The sequence below is a fragment of the Cherax quadricarinatus genome, chromosome 6 (assembly GCF_038502225.1).
Source record: "Cherax quadricarinatus isolate ZL_2023a chromosome 6, ASM3850222v1, whole genome shotgun sequence".
Taxonomy (NCBI): domain Eukaryota; kingdom Metazoa; phylum Arthropoda; class Malacostraca; order Decapoda; family Parastacidae; genus Cherax; species Cherax quadricarinatus.
The window spans coordinates 15,997,253-16,017,525 of record NC_091297.1 but is presented as its reverse complement, the minus strand read 5'-3'; the positions used below and the strand labels follow the sequence as shown (position 1 = coordinate 16,017,525).

Here is a 20,273-nt window from a genome sequence, read left to right as displayed (position 1 = left end):
GTATTTATTTGTAGGAAGTCAGGTGTGGGAGGTATGGTAGCTAGCCAGCCAGGTCAGACACACACAATATACAACGACATTTAAAGCGCCCCAGAGTGATAAAATACACATGCAGCACATTCATTAATTACCTTAAATATTTGTAGTCTTAATGTAGGGCGAGAGGTGAGTAAACGAGATAAAATGAATAAATGAGAGAGAATGAGGACATGAGAGAGGAGAGATGTGGAGTATGTAAACAAACAATGTGTATGGTTTTGTCATACCATAATACAAACACTTACATTGTGTACAAGTTGTCTCCACGTTGATACAGTAGAATAAATAAAGAGGAACACTCCCATTCTCATGTAACACCATTTTTAGAAGAAATGACGCTCTGAGTGAAGGCATATGAAGGGAACAATTTTCTACAGTTACCTCCAGTAATACTATAGTGTACACATTTTCTCTGATGTTGGACTATAGAAAACGTAATTCTTGCCATCATTCCTACAAGTCACCTGGCTAATACAACTTATATTTATGTTAATTTATTCTATTGTGAGAAAAAATAAGACAAATTTCTGGAGAGTATTTATCATGTTTAGATATTACGTAGCGTGTTTGTTATATAATTCTGAAAAAAGTATCATAGATGGATTAATAGAAATGTCTATATTAACATAATATACAACATTTAATATGCCCAAGAGATTATTATTATTAACCCCTTGACTGTCGCAACCCCAAATCCTGAGGTGTCTCCTGGTGTCGCAAAATTCCCCCCACCAAAAAAAATTATTTTTTCTTGTGAAATGATAGAGAATCTTTTCCCGATTGTAATGACACCAAAAGAACAAAATTTGATGGAAAACTGACAGAATTATGCTCTCGCGAAGTTAGCGACCTCAGCAATATTTACGAATCGGCGATTTCGCCCACTTTGAGCCCTATTTTCGCCTAATTCCAATGTTCCAGTCGACCAAACTCATAGCTATTTCTTTAGAACTCCATTTGTTCTATCGATTGAGTACAAGAAACTGCCCATTTACTGATTTCAACTACCCAATAACATGGTCAGAAATTTGCAATTTGGCCAATTTCAAGAAAATTAAAAAATATGACAATTTCAAAATAGGGTTCAGAATGAACAATGCAGACATTCCTGGCTCTAAAATAACATTTTCTTTGTTCATCAGTCACATCTCCAAGCCCCTCTGATATTACTCTTGCTTTCTATTTTGAATTTTTATTCAAACAAAAAATTGAAGATTTACTGTTATGCAGACTACTGCAATATTGTAATAATTGTATAAATAATGTCAACCCATTCATGACTGCGTATTAGAATGGCTACTTGGACATTTAATGGAAAATGACATCATTTGTTTACTTTTGAACATCGGCAAAAATCAAACATTTCCCCTACTTTAACCCACTGACTGTTTTGGTCATACGTATATATATACGTCTTACGGGCCACCATGTTTGATGTATATACACATACACTCAAAAATTCTAGCAGCTTCAAATCAAGCAGGAGAAAGCTAGTAGGCCCACATGTGAGAGAATGGGTCTGTGTGCTCAGTGTGCATCATATAAAAAAAGGACTGCAGCATGCAGTGCATAATGAGAAAAAAACTATGACTGTTTTTTTGGATTAAAACGCCGATTTTGTGGTGTACTTTCATATAGTATTTATGGTTGCATTCTCGTTTTCTTGGTCTCATTTGATAGAATGGAAAACATATAATAGAAATAGAGGCGATTTTGATTGGTTTTACTATGAAAAGAACCTTGAAATGGAGCTCAAATTAGGGGAAATATATGATTTTTGCCGATGTTCAAAAGTAAACAAACAATGTCATTGTCCAATAAATGTCCAACTAGCCATTCTAATATGCAGTCATGAATGGGTTGACATTATTTATACAATTATTACAATATTGCAGTAGTCTGCATAACAGTAAATCTTCTATTTTTTGTTTGAATAAAAACTCAAAAGAGAAAGCAAGAGTAATATCAGAGGGGCCTGGAGACATGACTGATGAACAAAGAAAATGTTATTTTAGAGCCAGGAATGTCTGCATTGTTAATTCTGGACCCTATTTTGAAATTTGCATATTTTTTAATTTGCATGAAATTGGCCAAATTGCAAATTTCTGACCATGTTATTGGGTAGTTGAAATTGGTAAATGGGCAGTTTTTTGTACTCACTCGATAGAGCAAATGGAGTTCTAAAGAAATAGCTATGAGTTTGGTCAACTAGAACAATGGAATTAGACGAAAATAGGGCTCAAAGTCGGCTAAATCACCGATTCGTAAATATCACCGAGGTCGCTAACTTTGTGAGAGCATAATTCCGTAAGTTTTCCATCAAATTTCGTTCTTTTGGTATCATTACCATCGGGAAAAGATTCTCTATCATTTCACAAGAAAAAAATTTTTTTTTTTTTTTTTTTCTTTTTCAAAAATTTTTCAACACCAGAAGACACCTCAGGATTTTGGGTTTCAACAGTCAAGGGGTTAATATACAAAACATCCACACTTATTATTGTGCCTACTACACGGACAGAACATTATACTCAAATATTAACCCTCCTCTCAAACTCCTCTTTGATAACTACAACAGAACACATAGGCATAATACAAAGCACAAATCACTCTTCGATATCCCTAGTGTCCATCTCTCCCTATGCAAAAATGCCATGCACATAAAGGGCCCAAAGATCTGGAATTCATTGCCAGAGCACACTAAAAGGCCCCTGCCTGCAAATCAATTTAAGGCCCTACTTAGAAATCACCTCATCACCCAAAATTGGCCAAACACTTTATTTAATACCTACCAGTTACTCAAAAAAAAACAAAAAAAAAAAAAAAAAAAATTTAACCCTTTCAGGGTCCCCAGGCCCTCTCCAAGACTTGTTCTCAGGGTCCCCAAATTAAAAAAAAAAATTCTTATGAAAAGATAATCTTTTCCCAATCATAATGACACCAAAAGTATGAAATTTGATGGAAATCTTACGGAATTATGCTCTTGCAAAGTTAGCGATCTCGACCATATTTACACAACAGCGATTTTGCCCACTTTGAGCCCTATTTTCGGCCAATTCCAGTGTACTACTCGACAAAAATCATAACTATTTCGCTAGAACTCCATTTTTTCTATCGAATGAGTACAAGAAACCACCCATTTACCGATTTCAACTATCCAATACAGTGGTCAGAATTTAGCAATTTTGCCAATTTTACACAAATTTCAAAAGATTCCAATTTCCAAATAGGGTCCAGAATAAACAAGAAAGACATTCCTGGCACTAAAATAACAAGTTCTCGGTTCGTTAGTCACATCCCCAGGCCCCTCTTATATTTCTTTGGCTTTTCACTTTGAATTTTTATTCTTACAAAAACTAGACGATTTACTGTTATGCAGACTACTGCATTAGTGTAGAAATGGTATAAATAATATCAGCGCACTTGTGAAAGAATATTAGACTCACCAGTTGATGTGTATTGGACACGTGGCATGATTTGTTTACTTTTGAACTTTGGTAAAAATCGAGCATTTCTGCTACTTTGAGCTCAATTTCAAGGTACTTTTCATTGTAAAACCAGTCAAAATCATCTCAATTTCTGTAATATGTCTTCCATTCTATAAAATGAGACCAAGAAAACTAGAATACAACAATAAATACCATACGAAAATACAGTGCAAAGTCGCTGTTTTATTCCAAAAACACAGTCAAATTTTTTTTTTCTCATTATGCACTGTGTGCTGCAGGATTTTTTTTATACTGCGCACACTGACCACATAGATCCATTCTTTCATATGTAGGCCTACCAGCTTTCTCCCACTAGATTTGAGGGTGCTAGAATTTAGGCGTACTAGTACGTCAAAAATCCTGGGGTGTAAGCCGTACTAGTACGGCAGAAACCCTGAAAGGGTTAAGACTGCTCAACTATTTTATCATTTACTTCAAAATTAAAACTGTTTCAATTTCATTATTGTATATAGTGTTTGATGATTGCTCAATTTCATTAAATTGTGCTAAATTGTAATACTGTATTTTTTTATAAACTGTAAATATTCTCTATTGAACTTACTAAAACCAGAGTGTGAACTAGTTGAATATAATAATTTTCTTGTATTCATTGTAACTCACCTAATGACCATATGTAAAACTAATGCACTGTTATTGCCTTATTTATCTTAACCCCTTGACTGTCGCAACTCCAAATCCTGAGGTGTCTCCTGGTGTCGCAAAAACACCCCTTCCCCCAACCCCCAAAAAAGAAATTCTTATGAAATGATAGAGAATCTTCTCCCGATTGTAATGACACCAAAAGAACAAAATTTGATGGAAAACTGACGGAATTACGCTCTCGCAAAGTTAGCGACCCCAGCGATACTTACGAATTGGCGATTTTGCCCACTTTGAGCCCTATTTTCAGCTAATTCCATTGTTACACTTGACCAAACTCATAGTTATTTCTTTAGAACTCCATTTTTTCTATCAATTGAGTACAAGAAACTGCCCATTTATCGATTTCAACTACCCAGTAACATGGTCAGAAATTTGCAATTTGGCCAATTTCATGAAAATTAAAAAAATAACAATTTCAAAATAGGGTTCAGAATGAACAATACAGGCATTCCTGGCTCTAAAATAACATTATCTTTGTTCATCAGCCACGTCTCCAGGCTCCTCTTATATTACTCATGCTTTCTGTTATGAATTTTTATTCAAACAAAAAATAGAAGAATTACTGTTGTGCAGACTATTGCAATATTGTAATAACTGTATAAATAATGTCAACCCATTCATGACTGCATATTAGAATGGCTACTTGGACAGTTATTGGAAAATGACATCATTTGTTTACTTTTGAACATTGGCAAAAATCAAACATTTCCCCTACTTTGAGCTCCATTTCAAGGTTCTTTTCATAGTAAAACCAATCAAAATCACCTCTATTTCTAGAATATGTTTTTCATTCTATCAAATGAGACCAAGAAAACGAGAATGCAACCATAAATACTATACGAAAATAGACCACAGAGTCAGCATTTTAATTAAAAAAAAAACAATCAGTTTTTTTTCCTCTCATTATGCACTGCATGCTGCAGGATTTTTTTATATGGTGCACACTGACCACACAGACCCATTCTCTCACATGTGGGCCTACCAGCCTTCTCCTGCTTGATTTGAAGCCACCAGAATTTCTGAGCATATATACGTCAAAAACGGTGGCTCGTAAGACGTATATATACAGCCAAAACAGTCAAAAGGGTTAAGTTCGTCTTAAGTATGCCCAAAATGCTCTGCATCTGAAGGGGCTTTTGGCATGTTCACCAAATTGTTACACTCCTTTGTACAAATATGTATCATGCTAAAATAAATTTGTTTTTGTTAAGGATTTAATATGGCGAGGAAGTGTGAGAAAGGTAACACTTATTAACTTATTAACAATAACCAAATTCTGTAAACTCAGCATTGTAATCCTTATAGAGGATAAACTTTTGATTTTGAATTTGAATTTGAATTTCAGGGTTTCCGACGTACTAGTACGGCTTATGCACCAGGGTTATTGACGTACTAATACGCTTAATAACCCTTTATCTGGCAGAGGCAGTTTTGACTGCCTTTAAACACATGCACCTTTACGCGTGTCATCCTACTCGTGCTGCACATCTTTAATTCTTTAATTCTGACCAATCACAAGCCTTCCCTGAGTCGCTTCAGCTAAGTGGTGATGGCGTTTGCCGCCTTCCCATTGGTTGAGAGAACAAAATGTAAACACTTGTGGCTTGGCGTCGCCCAGAGTGGGTTTTTTCCATCTAGTGTCACTATACTCTTGGATTTTACCCTCTACAATGTTGGTAAGTACTGATTGTTGTGCTAAGTGTGTACATGAATAGTTTAGGCATATTTTGATATATACATAAAGTCCGTGTGAAGCATACTGCGAGTGTAGCATGCAGTTGAAAAAAGTGCAACAAAAGAAGGGCAGTCAGAACTGCCTCTGCCCGAGTAGGGACATAGTCCACTTTCAGTAAAATAAATATTTATAAAAAAATTTCTACTGCATATATGAATTCGGTAGGTGTCTGGATGTATACAGAACGTTTTTATTGTCCTCCAGCACCAGGTCAAAATATGTCTGCATTTTGGACGACTGACTCAGAACCAGAGGTAGATGACCCTGAATTGCTTGATAGTGGTGATGAATACTTGCCACCAGACGCAGAGGTGTCGAGTGAAGATGAGGAGGAAGAAAGGCCAGCCAAAAAGCAGAAATTAGTCAAGAAAAAAAGAGGCATTACGATTGAGGAGTACCCTGATGAGGAACATATTTATGACGATCTTGCTCTTCAAGGTGAACCTAAGTGGTCCCAGGTTGACCTCCAAAATAACCCTTTGCCGGCATATGAACATGAAAAGCCTCTTCAAATTAGGTCTCCATATCAGTATTTTTGTGATTTCTTTACTCCAGACATGGTAGATAACATAGCATTTCAAACAAATTTGTATGCCAAGCAAAAAAACATAAATAAAAATTTTGCAACAGATTCTGAAGAGATCATGAGGTTCATAGGTACAGTATTTTGTTGTTCATGGGTATTATTCAATCACCATCAGTAGAAGACTATTGGGCAGGTTCATTTAGGATCCCCCAGGTTGCAGAAGTCATGGGGTCTAAGAGGTTTAGGTTACTTAGACGTACTATCCATTTCAGTGACAACACACAAAAGCATAATGACAGATTCCACAAAGTAAGGCCACTTTACACTGCACTAACTAATGCTTGCTTGAAAGTTCCAGCTACGCCCAAGCAATCTATTGATGAAGTCATGGTTGGTTTCAAGGGTAAAACTGCTGGAAATCTAAGGCAGTACATCAAAACGAAACCAGACAAGTGGGGTTTCAAACTTTTTTGTCATGCAAGTGAAGATGGAATCATACATGATATACTCATGTATCAAGGCACACCAACTTTTGACAGCCATCCCATAAAGCTTCAACAGGAAGAAGCTAAACTACCAATAAGTACAAAGATTGTTCTGGTACTTGCAACAACTCTGAACAAGACCAACACATCAGCAATCTATGCTGACAATTTCTTTTCAAGTCTACCTTCGGTCAAGGTACTAAGAGATAAGTATAACTGCAGATACACTGGAACAGTACGTGAAAATAGATGTGGTAAGCCAGATCTGATGCCTGTCAAACAAATGGAAAAGAACATTGTGGACAGGGGCAATTTTAGCTTCAAAACCAATGATGGTGTCCTTGTTGTAAGATGGAAGGACAACAAAGTTGTGACTTTAGTGACAAGTGATGTAGGGATCAAACCTGTGAGTCTTGTTGAAAGATATAACAAGGCTACAAAGTTCAAAAACGAGTTACAGTGCCCTACAGTCATCAAGAACTATAATGCAAACATGGGAGGTATTGACAAAAGTAACATGTTGGTGCATCTGTACAAAACACCAATGAAATGTAAACGTTGGTACATGCGGCTGTTTGCCTATGTTCTTGATCTTGCTGTTGTGAATGCATGGCTTGTTTACTGCCGTGATTGTCGATCACTAAATGCCAAGTGCATGCCATTGAAGCTTTTCAGGAATGAAATCTCTGTCAGCGCAAGGTCTAAAGGCCAAAAGTATAGACGCAGCACCATAAGAACATCTACAAGACCTTCAAGTAATTCACCATGTACTTCCAATGGTGTCAGCATGGTGACAGCTCTGCATGGCCAACGTGCAGAAAGGCCTGATGACAGTGTGAGGCTTGACAAAGCTCTAAACCACTGGCCAGTGTTAGGGAAGTCGCTTAGTTGCAAGTATTGTAGCAACTCGAAAAAATTTGTCACAACCGCATTCTACTGTTCTGTATGCAAAGTAAATCTTTGCATAAAGAAGGCTAAAAATTGCTTCATAGACTTCCATTCTAGCAATTAGTAATATACAATGATTGCTCTTCCTCATGAATCTCAGGAATATGGGACTTGAAAGTTTTATCCCTTTGCAATGTGTCCTTGTTGCTATTTCTTTCATTTTTATATTTTTCTAATACTTACAAAATGTTTTGATACAAGTTCCATTGATGTTTTTGATATTGTATGTTTGTATAATAAATTTTAAAAATAGTTACTGGGTGTTTTATTAACAATTGCAAGTTTGCAACATTCAAATTTATACTCCCCTTGTCGGGCAAGGGCGAGTTTAACTGCCTTTCGCAGATTAGCAATTGCTCGGAAACTAACCATCAGAATTCCATTTATATGGCCTCATTCATCTTATATTGAGTTACTCTATCCACTCTAAAGGAGTTAAGTGTGAAATTCCATTATATCAGACATTGCCCGATAAAGGGTTAAATTCTAGCCCCTTCAAATCTAGCAAGAGAAAGTTGGTAGGCCTACATATGAAAGAATGGGTTTATGTGGTCAGTGTGCACAGTATAAAAAGAATCCTGCAGCACATAGTGCATAATGAGAAAAAAAACTTTGACCGTGTTTTTGGTTTAAAACAGCGTCTTTGCAGTGTATTTTCGTATGGTATTTATGGTTGTATTCTAGTTTTCCTGGTCTCATTTTATAGAATGGAAGACATATTACAGAAATTGAAATGATTTTGATTGGTTTCACAATGAAAAGTACCTTGAAATTGAGCTCAAAGTAGCAGAAATGTTCGATTTTTGCCAAAGTTCAAAAGTAAACAAATCATGCCATGCGTCCAATACACGTCAACTGATGAGTCTAATATTTTTTCACAAGTGCGCTGATATTATTTATACCATTTCTACAATAATGCAGTAAGTCTGCATAACAGTAAATCTTATTTTTTTTTTTTTTGTGAGAATAAAAATTCCAAGTGGAAAACAAAAGAAATGTTAGAGGGGCCTGGGGACGTGACTAATGAACAGAGGAAATGCTATTTTAGTGCCAGGAATGTCTGTCTTGTTTATCCTGAACCTTATTTGGGAATTAACATCTTCTGAAATTTGTGTGAAATTGGCAAAATTGCTAATTTCTGACCACTTTATTGGATAGTTGAAATCGGTAAATGGGTGGTTTCTTGTACTCATTCAATATAAAAAAAAATGGAGTTCTAGCGAAATAGTTATGACTTTTGTCGACTAGTACTGGAATTGGCTGAAAATAGGGCTCAAAGTCAGCAAAATCGCCGATGCGTAAACATCGTCGAGACCAATAACTTCACGAGAGCATAATTCCCTAAGTTTTCCATCAAATTTCATACTTTTGGTGTCATTATGATCGAGAAACGATTCTCTATCTTTTCTTAAGAAAAAATAATTTTTTTTTTTTCCAAAAAATTTTCAACCCTGAGAACAAGTTTAGGAGAGGGCCTCTCAACCCTGAAAGGGTTAAGGAATTATTAGGATACCAATTGTTGTAGCCAACTGCAAGTCCTGGAGTTGGGAAGGGGTGTACCTACACTGAGGAAGAGGCAGGGATGCTACAATTTGAAAGGTCATTTGAATTGTGATCTGTGTGTCTTCTTTTGAGAAGTGTAGTGCAATCTGTGCTGTGCTTAGCAGAGAGCTTAAGCCTCCACTTATTCCTATATTGAATACCCAGAAAGGTATAGAACTTTATATAAAACAAAAGGTGTCTTCTCAAAAGACAACTATTGAATGACTCGTGGGGAATTTTTCATTTTTGAGTCTCCAAACTTGGTAGGGAAGAGAGATAAATACAGCATAATGTGATTCTTTATCAAGTCACAAACAGATCACACACACATCGGTTTGTGACTTGATAAAACCCACTGTGTGGGCAAAACGTTGTCAATAAATAATCACATTATACTGCCATTTGTCTCTTTTTATTGTGTCGGAATTTTATACCACTTACCTCCATCCCCATAACTTGGTGGGTGCTGGGTGCTGTGCAAAAATTATGATACAACACAAAAAGCAACAATATGACAGACATAATGAGTTGTAGTATAAAGAATGGAATGTGTTGTCATATAAAATACAGAATGATTTACAGCCTCGCCCCACTTAGAAATGTATTTGTTTACCGATGACACGGGCTTACGACGGCCTCTATGACCACTATGCATACCTAAATAATGTATATTAAAGCTGATTTCCTCTATTCTGTTGAATACAATACGTATACAGTACACTATTGTACAAACATCTAAAAATGTACCAGAAATGTTATGTTATAAATGGTGCAAAACTGACATTAAAATAATATCAAAGATGGCTGGCACAAACCCATTACCATTATAGTGTGCTCCTCACTTAGTGATGAATTCGTTTGCCGACGTGGTCTTAGGAATGAAACTCCATCGTTAAGTGAGGAGAGGCTGTATAATATATAGAACAGAATAAGTTGTATTATAAAGAACAGAATGAGTTGTCATATAATGGTACTTTATTTAGTAAGACATAAAAATGTATAGAAATTATGAGGTATGGAAGAAGTGAATATAGTCGGATATTTGGGAATGTACTTGTCAGCAGATGGGTCTATGAAAGATAAGGTGAATCACAGAACTGATGAGGGTAAAAAAGGTGAGTGGTGCACTGGGGAGTCTGTGGAAACAAAGAACATCATCCATGGAAGCAAAGAGGGAATGTATGAGAGTATAGTTATACCAATGCTCTTATATGGGTGTGAAGCAAGGATAGTGAATTTTGCAACAAGGAGAGGGTGCTGGAGGCAGTGGTGATGTCATGTCTGAGGGCAATGTATGGTTCAGTTAGGCAAGATTTGTCAAGAAACAGGACAAGTGTTTCCTGACACAGGTCTTAATCATATGATGACCACAGCTGGAGCTTTTGGTCATTTGACTGAGGCCTTCCGCTTTAAAAATTATGGTTATAATTATAACCATTTTTTCAATGTGCGGTGTAAATATAATGCAGAGAATCTGTAGCTTGGAGATTAGGAGGAGGTGCAGGGCTTCTAAAAGTATTATCCAGAGGGCTGAGGAAGGGCTTTTGAGGTGGTTCAGACATTTAGAGAATATGGAACAAAACAGAATGACTTGGAAAGCGCATAAATCTGTAGTGGAAGGAAGGCAGGGTTGGGGCTGGCCTAGGAAAGGTTGGAGGGAGGGAGTAAAGGAAGTTTTGTGTGCAAGGGGCTTGGACTTCCAACAAGCGAGCATGAGCAGGCTAGATAGGAGCAAGTGAAGACAAATGGTTTTTATAACTTGATGTGCTGTTGAAGTGTGAGCAAGGTAACATATATGAAGAGATTCTGGGAAACTGCCAAGTCGGATTTGAGTCCCGGAAGTGGGAACTACAGTACTTGTGCTCTGAAGGAGGGATGTAGATATGTTGCATTTTTAACTGTAGTGTAGGTGCACCTCTGGCAAGACAGTGATGGAGTGATAATGAAAGTGTTTCTTCTTTTTCAGGTCACTCTGCTTTGGTGGAGAAATGGCCCGTGTTAATAAAAAATAAATAAAAATTATACATAAAATGCATGCAATGATTTAAACCAAAATAAACTTCAACTTCTTAATCATACCATAAAATAACCAGAAAGAATAACTACAACATCCCCCAATGAACAGCAAGGGTGGCATGAGTACACTAAGAAATGACACAATAAGTGTCAGGGACCCAAGACTGTTCAACTGCTTCCCAGCATACACAGGGGGATTACCAATAGACCCCTGGCTGTCATCAATGAGGAGCTGAACAGGCACCTAAAGTCAGTACCTGATCAGCCAGGCTGTGGTTTGTAAATTGGACTACATGCAACTAGCAGTAACAGCCTGGTTGATCAGGCCCTGATCCACCATGAGGCCTGGTCATGGACCAGGCCGCAGGGGCATTGCCCCTTGAAACACCCTCCAGGGAACTGACTACAGGATATTTTTGATTAAAATCATTGCAGTACAGTGGAACCTCTACTTACGAGTGCATCCACATGCAAGTTTTTCCAGATATGAGCAGTTGCTCAGTTGATTTTTTACTTCCAGATGCAAGCGAAATTTCCAGATGTGAGCAGGCCTCAAGGGAGGTTCCTTGATGCTGGTGAGGGGCTCTTGATCTAAGGAATTTGATCTCAGTTGTTTGTTGGACTATCTTGTGATGAATGGTTTGAAGGTTGGACTATCTTATTGAAACTTGGGTAATGTATGATAAAAAGATGCTTTTTAACGTACACCAAAAATGAAAGAAATCGGACCATAAATAACAGAGTTCACTTCTCAGCCATTATCCTCCCCTTAGCGGTATATTTTTGTATGGTTTTATGATTTTATTCTCATTTTTATGGTCTCATTTGATAGAGTGGAAGATATACTATAGAAATAGATATGATTTTGACTGGTTTCACAATGAGAAGTACCTTGAAACTGAGCTCAACCTAGCAGAAATGTTTGATTCTTTGGCGATGTTCAAGAGTAAACAAATTACGTCACCGTCCAATACCTGTCTGACTGGCACTGCCCCTCAACCTTCACATACTGGAAAGCTCTTCAACACGCTAGCAAAAGTGGGAGCACACATCACGAGGTAGCAGTGACAGACAGCATGAAGCAGCAGTGCCAGACATTGTACCTTGAAAACAACCTTGTTGTAACCTGGTAATAACAACAATGGCCACTGTCACCACCACTAGGCACATACATAATGACATGTATTTTATTCATTCTAGTGTATACAGTATATCATATTCTATGTTATTAATATTGTTTATTATGTCATACTAGATGAATTCTGATAGATAAATACATACCGAAGAGTTGATATTAGTGAAATTATTGAAGTATTTTGTCGTGCCTGGAATTCCACTGGAACGAATTAATTCCATTTCAAATAATTTAAATGAGGAAAATTGACTCTGCAAATGAGCAATCCAGATGCAAGGTCATGGAATGGATTAAACTTGTAAGTAGAGGTTCCATTGTACATGTACTTTCATTTTACATATACAGTGGACCCCCGGTTAACGATATTTTTTCATTCCAGAAGTATTTTCAGGTGCCAGTACTGACCGAATTTGTTCCCATAAGGAATATTGTGAAGTAGATTAGTCCATTTCAGACCCCCAAACATACACGTACAAACGCACTTACATAAATACACTTACATAATTGGTCGCATTTGGAGGTGATCATTAAGCAGGGGTCCACTGTATATAAGGAAAGTACAGCTACATTTAACACAATGTGTATAGTTTTACAAGTGATGAAAGATGTTGAGTTAACTAAGATTAACCCTCCTAAATAGGCATTATAACATTATATTTCATAAATCTGTATTATTTAAAACAAAATGCACTAAAACCATGTAGGTCATACAACTCTCAGTTTTGGTCACCAAATTACAGAATGGACATAAATCCACTGGAAAACAAGTATCAGAAATCTTCCTTATGAGGATAGACCGAGGGGCCCTGGATCTGCTCTCTAAGAGAAGGCGCAGAATTAGGGGGGATAACCGAGGTGTATAAATGGAAAACAGGAATAAATAAAGGGAATGTAAATAGCATGCTAAAAATATCTAGCAAAGACAGGACTCACAGCAATGGTTTTAAGTTGGAAAAATTCAGATTCAGGAATGATATAGGAAAGCACTGGTTTGGTAACAGAGTTGTGGATAAGTGGAACAAACTCCTGCGTCCCATCATAGAAGCTAAAACATTCTGTAGTTTTAAAAATAGTGGGTGTGGGTGAGTGTGAGTTGGACCTGACTAGCTTGTGCTAACAGGTCTGATGACGTGCTCCTTCCTTAAGTGGATGTGACCTGACCTAACTAGGTTGGGTCATTGGCTTAAGCCAGTAGGAGACTTGAACCTGTCTTGTATGGGCAAGCAGGCCTGCTGCAGTGTTCCTTCTTTATGTTCTTAAAGGCACAACATATTCATTAAAATTAATTTTTTTATTAATATTTCTTTTGAGCAGATTTGTTGCCTGGTGGCTCATGCATAAGTGATAGTGCCATCAGTTTACATCTGAATGATCCAGGTTCAATCCTGGAACAAGTTGAGACGTTAGGTGCCCCATGGCCTGGTGGTTAAAGCTCTCGCTTCACACGGCAAGGGTCTGGGTTTAATTCCCGGATAGGTTAGAAACACTGGGCATGTTTCCTTACACCAGTCGTCTATGTTCCCCATCAGTAAAATGGGTATCTGGGTGTTAGTCGACTGGTGTAGGTCACATCCTGGGACAAAACTGACCTAATTTGCTCAAAATGTTCTGCATAACCCAGGGCCAGACTCGTGGAACTCTGTGTTCATCAAGAACTGCAAGAAGCCCCTATCACGAGCCTTTTCCATCCTATGGAGAGGGAGCATGGACATGGGGGTCGTCCCTCAGTTACTAAAAACAACAGACATAGCCCCACTCCACAAAGGGGGCAGTAAAGCAACAGCAAAGAACTACAGACCAATAGCACTAACATCCCATATCATAAAAATCTTTGAAAGGGTCCTAAGAAGCAAGATCACCACCCATCTAGAAACCCATCAGTTACACAACCCAGGGCAACATGGGTTTAGAACAGGTCGCTCCTGTCTGTCTCAACTACTGGATCACTACGACAAGGTCCTAAATGCACTAGAAGACAAAAAGAATGCAGATGTAATATATACAGACTTTGCAAAAGCCTTCGACAAGTGTGACCATGGCGTAATAGCGCACAAAATGCGCGCTAAAGGAATAACAGGAAAAGTCGGTCGATGGATCTATAATTTCCTCACTAACAGAACACAGAGAGTAGTCGTCAACAGAGTAAAGTCCGAGGCAGCTACGGTGAAAAGCTCTGTTCCACAAGGCACAGTACTAGCTCCCATCTTGTTCCTCATCCTCATATCCAACATAGACAAGGATGTCAGCCACAGCACCGTGTCTTCCTTTGCAGATGACACCCGAATCTGCATGACAGTGTCTTCCATTGCAGACACTGCAAGGCTCCAGGCGGACATCAACCAAATCTTTCAGTGGGCTGCAGAAAACAATATGAAGTTCAACGATGAGAAATTTCAATTACTCAGATATGGTAAACATGAGGAAATTAAATCTTCATCAGAGTACAAAACAAATTCTGGCCACAAAATAGAGCGAAACACCAACGTCAAAGACCTGGGAGTGATTATGTCGGAGGATCTCACCTTCAAGGACCATAACATTGTATCAATCGCATCTGCTAGAAAAATGACAGGATGGATAATGAGAACCTTCAAAACTAGGGAGGCCAAGCCCATGATGACACTCTTCAGGTCACTTGTTCTATCTAGGCTGGAATATTGCTGCACTCTAACAGCACCTTTCAAGGCAGGTGAAATTGCCGACCTAGAAAATGTACAGAGAACTTTCACGGCGCGCATAACGGAGATAAAACACCTCAATTACTGGGAGCGCTTGAGGTTTCTAAACCTGTATTCCCTGGAACGCAGGAGGGAGAGATACATGATTATATACACCTGGAAAATCCTAGAGGGACTAGTACCGAACTTGCACACGAAAATCACTCACTACAAAAGCAAAAGACTTGGCAGACGATGCACCATCCCCCCAATGAAAAGCAGGGGTGTCACTAGCACGTTAAGAGACCATACAATAAGTGTCAGGGGCCCGAGACTGTTCAACTGCCTCCCAGCACACATAAGGGGGATTACCAACAGACCCCTGGCAGTCTTCAAGCTGGCACTGGACAAGCACCTAAAGTCAGTTCCTGATCAGCCGGGCTGTGGCTCATACGTTGGTTTGCGTGCAGCCAGCAGCAACAGCCTGGTTGATCAGGCGCTGATCCACCAGGAGGCCTGGTCACAGACCGGGCCGCGGGGGCGTTGACCCCCGAAACTCTCTCCAGGTAAACTCCAGGTAATAACCAGTGGCTTTCTATATGGTAGTACTGTATGTCATTGATGTCAGCTAGGCCTGTATACCTTGTACATGTACTTGTAGTAAATAAAGATATTATTATTATTATTATTATTATTATATTATTATTATTATTATTATTGTGTTTTCTTGCATCTGTTGTTCCTATTCACCTCGCAGTAAGTTAGTACCTCGGTGTTAGCTGACTTCCATGGGCCAATCCTTGCAAAGAATGTGCTGTGGGATACTATTTTTATCCTAATTTAATATTTTATATGCATACAGTATTTCACTATTTCCTTAAATAAGCCATTACACAACAATGCATGTACAGCATGGGACCTGCTTTACGGCATTTCATTTTACAGTGTTCCGTTAATACGGACATTTCAAATTATGACCAAAACTCGCTATACGGCTCCCCCCACCTGACTTTCTAATATGGTCACTGTGCCCCATCAGGTTTGTTAACATTCTCCCTGAGCTCTGTGAGCACTGCGTCTCTCCATTAACCCTTTGACTGTCGCAAGCCCCTTTCTGAAACTGTCATTCTATGTCAAAATTTTTGGAAAAAAAAAATTATTTTTTCTTATGAAACGATAGAGAATTTTTCCCGATGGTAATGACATCAAAAGTACGAAATTTGGTCGAAAACTCACAGAATTACGCTCCCGCAAAGTTAGTGGTCTCGGCGACATATACGCATTGGCGATTTTGCCAACACTGAGCCCTGTTTTTGGCCAATTCCGTTGTTCCAGTTGACCAAACTCAATAGCTATTTCTTTAGAACTCCATTTTTTCTATCAGTTGAGTACAAGAAAATGCCCATTTACCGATTTGAACTACCCAATAAAGTGGTCAGAATTTGGCAATTTGGCCAATTTCACGCAAATTAAAAAAGATGCCAATTTCAAAATAGGGTGCAGAATAAACAAGGTAGACATTCTTGGCACTAAAATAACATATCCTCTGTTCATTAGTCATGTCTCCAGGCCCCTCTTATATTACTATTGCTTTCTATTTTGAGTTTTTATTCATACAAAAAATACAAAATTTACTGTTATGCAGACTAATGCATTATTGTAAAAATGGTATAAATAATATCAGTGCACTAGCGAAAGAATATTAGACTCCATAATTGACGTGTATTGGACGTGTGGTGTGATTTGCTTACACCTGAACATTGGTAAAAATCGAACATTTCCGCTATTTTGAGCTCAATTTCAAGGTCGTTTTCATCGTGAAACTAATCAAAATCATCTCTATTTCTGTAATATGTTTTCCGTTTTATCATGCGAGACCATGAAAACGAGAATACAACAAGCCATCTCGATAAGCATAGCTTGATTAATGATATTCAGCATGGATTCACAAGAGGCCGGTCTTGTCTAACTAATTTATTAACTTTCTTCAGTAAAGCTTTTGAGGCTGTTGACCACGATAAAGAATTTGATATTATTTACTTAGATTTTAGTAAGGCTTTTGATAGAGTTCCGCACCATAGACTGTTAAAGAAAGTGGCAGCTCATGGCATTGGGGGAAAAGTGCTCTCGTGGATCGAGTCATGGCTCACTTACAGGAAGCAGAGAGTGTCCATAAATGGGGTTAAATCCGAGTGGGGATCTCTAACAAGTGGCGTTCCACAGGGATCAGTCTTGGGCCCGTTGTTGTTTATAATATATATCAATGATCTTGATGAGGGAATTACTAGTGATATGAGCAAATTCGGCGATGACACAAAGATAGGTAGGATAATTGATTCAAACGTAGATGTTATGGAACTTCAGGAGGATTTAAACAAATTCTATTCTTGGTCAGAAAAGTGGCAGATGCAGTTCAATGTAGATAAATGCAAGGTTCTGAAGCTCGGGAGTGCCCATAACCCTAGTATGTACTTATAAGTTAAATGATGTAGAACTTAGCCATACAGATTGCGAAAAGGACTTGGGGGTTATGGTGAGCAGCAACCTTAAACCAAGACAGCAATGCCTAAGCGTACGTAATAAGGCAAATAGATTACTGGGATTTATATCAAGAAGTGTAAGCAACAGAAGTCCAGAGGTCATACTGCAGCTTTATACATCATTAGTAAGGCCTCACCTAGATTATGCAGCTCAGTTCTGGTCTCCATATTACAGAATGGACATAAATTCGTTAGAAAACATTCAGCGTAGGATGACTAAATTAATACATAGAATTAGAAATCTTCCTTATGAAGAAAGATTGAAGACTCTTAAGTTACATTCACTTGTTAGATGAAGAATGAGGGGAGACCTGATCGAAGTGTATAAGTGGAAGATAGGTATTAATAAAGGGGATATTAACAAGGTCTTCAGGATGTCTCTCCAAGAGAGAACCCGCAGTAATGGATTTAAATTGGATAAGTTTAGATTTAGAAAGGACATAGGAAAGTATTGGTTTGGAAATAGGGTAGTTGATGAGTGGAACAGTCTACCTAGTTGGGTTATTGAGGCTGGGACTTTGGGTAGTTTCAAATTTAGGTTGGATAAGTACATGAGTGGGAGGGGTTGGATTTGAGTGGGACTTGCACATCAGAGCTTATTTCTTGGGTGGCATTGAAAATTGGGTTGGGCAAATGTTTTGTTAGTGGGATGAGTTGTAAAGGACCTGCCTAGTATGGGCCAACAGGCCTCCTGAAGTGTGCCTCCTTTCTTATGTTCTTATGTTCTTATTAGTGGTGGCTGCAGTGCTTGTGGTATTAGTGGTAGCTGCAGTGCTTGTGGTATTAGTGGTGGCTGCAGTGCTTGTGGTGGTGCTGGCTGAACTGGTTTTGGTGATGAAGGTGGCTGCAGTGCTTGCAATGGTGGTGGAAGCTGCACTGCTTGCAATGGTAGTTGAAGCTGCAGTGTTTGCAATGGTAGTTGAAGCTGCAGTGTTTGCAATGGTAGTGTTAGCTGCAATGCTTGCAATGGTAGTAGCTGAAGTGCTTGTGACTGCGGTACTTGTGGGGTTGATGCTTGCTGCAATGCCTGTAGTGATGGTGACTGCAGTGCTTGTGATAGTGACTGTAGTGCTTGTGATGGTGACTGCAGTGCTTGTGATGGTGACTGCAGTGCTTGTGATGGTGACTGCAGTGCTTGTGGTGATGAATGCAGTGATTGTGGTGACAGCTTCAGTGCTTGTGGTGACTATGGTGGTGGATGTAATGCTTGTGTTCATGATTGTGGTGGCTGCAATGCTTGTAGTGATGGTGACCGCATTGTATGTGGTGATGGAGGTTGTGACTGCAGTGCTCGTGGTGATAGTTTCATGTAGCCGCAGTGCCTTTTGGTAATGGTGACAGCAGTACTTATGGTGATGGTGATAGCTGTAGTGCTTGTGGTAATTTTGGTTGTTGCAGTGTTTGTGGTAATGGTGACTGCAATGCTTGTGGTGGTGATGGTGACTGCAGTGTTTGTGGTGGTGATGGTGACTGCAGTGTTTGTGGTGGTGATGGTGACTGCAGTGTTTGTGGTAGTGATGGTAAGAGAGAATTGCAGTGCTGATGGTGTCGGTTTAGTCGTCAGGACACAGCAGTGTCTGGCACTGCCACATGCACCTTGCACTGCAGATCACAGTGGTGGACGCCTGTACCTCTATTAACACAAGTGAACTTAGGAACTAATGGACTACATTATAAGTCCCTGGCAACTACTGGGGTACAGCTCACCTTCACCAAACAAAGCAGTGCAAACAGAAATAAAGACGATGAACAAGGTGTCAGCCCACATTTTTCACTGGCCAGTCTTATGTAGATGCAGCTTATTAATTAATCACTGTGCGAGTAGTTCCCAATATTATGGTGATCCGGCGTTGCTGATAACGTTATTCTGTGCTCCCGTTTAACGTTTAATAAATGCCTCAGCCAATACAATATGTCGGTGTTATTGTTGGCGTTAGAGGTGGTGAGAGCTGGAGGAGCCGAGTGAACCCACCATACTACTACTACTGCTGCTGCTGTTACGCCCACAGGATGGGTATGGGGTGCATAATAAACATATTAAACTAACTGCTACTACTACTACTACTACTACTACTACTACTACTACTACTACTACTACTACTACTACTACTACTACTACTACTACTACTACTACTACTACTACTACTACTACTATACTACTACTACCATAATATATCTGAAATGCGTAGGGAGACACTGGTCAGAGAAATAGCAAGCATCGAACTTAAGCTAAAGGAATCTTATAAAAGAAAAGAAAAGAAAAGATTTCGTTCGGATTTTTAACCCCGGAGGGTTAGCCACCCAGGATAACCCAAGAAAGTCAGTGCGTCATCGAGGACTGTCTAACTTATTTCCATTGGGGTCCTTAATCTTGTCCCCCAGGATGCGACCCACACCAGTCAACTAACACCCAGGTACCTATTTGCTGCTAGGTGAACAGGACAACAGGTGTAAGGAAACGTGTCGAAATGTTTCCACCCGCCGGGAATCGAACCCGGGCCC

At 38.9% G+C, this 20,273-nt stretch overlaps 1 protein-coding gene across 1 annotated transcript in view; it reads right to left on the bottom strand.

Annotated features, from left to right (window-relative positions):
- LOC138851485 (calcium load-activated calcium channel) overlaps nt 1-19,703 on the bottom strand; it is a 37,298-nt gene extending 17,595 nt beyond the window's left edge. The window contains exon 1 of the mRNA XM_070080662.1: nt 19,479-19,703. Within this exon, the coding sequence (XP_069936763.1) occupies nt 19,479-19,539 (61 nt within the window). The 5' untranslated portion in view covers nt 19,540-19,703. The remainder of the gene's footprint in view (nt 1-19,478) is intronic.
- Nucleotides 19,704-20,273: the final 570 nt, after the last annotated feature.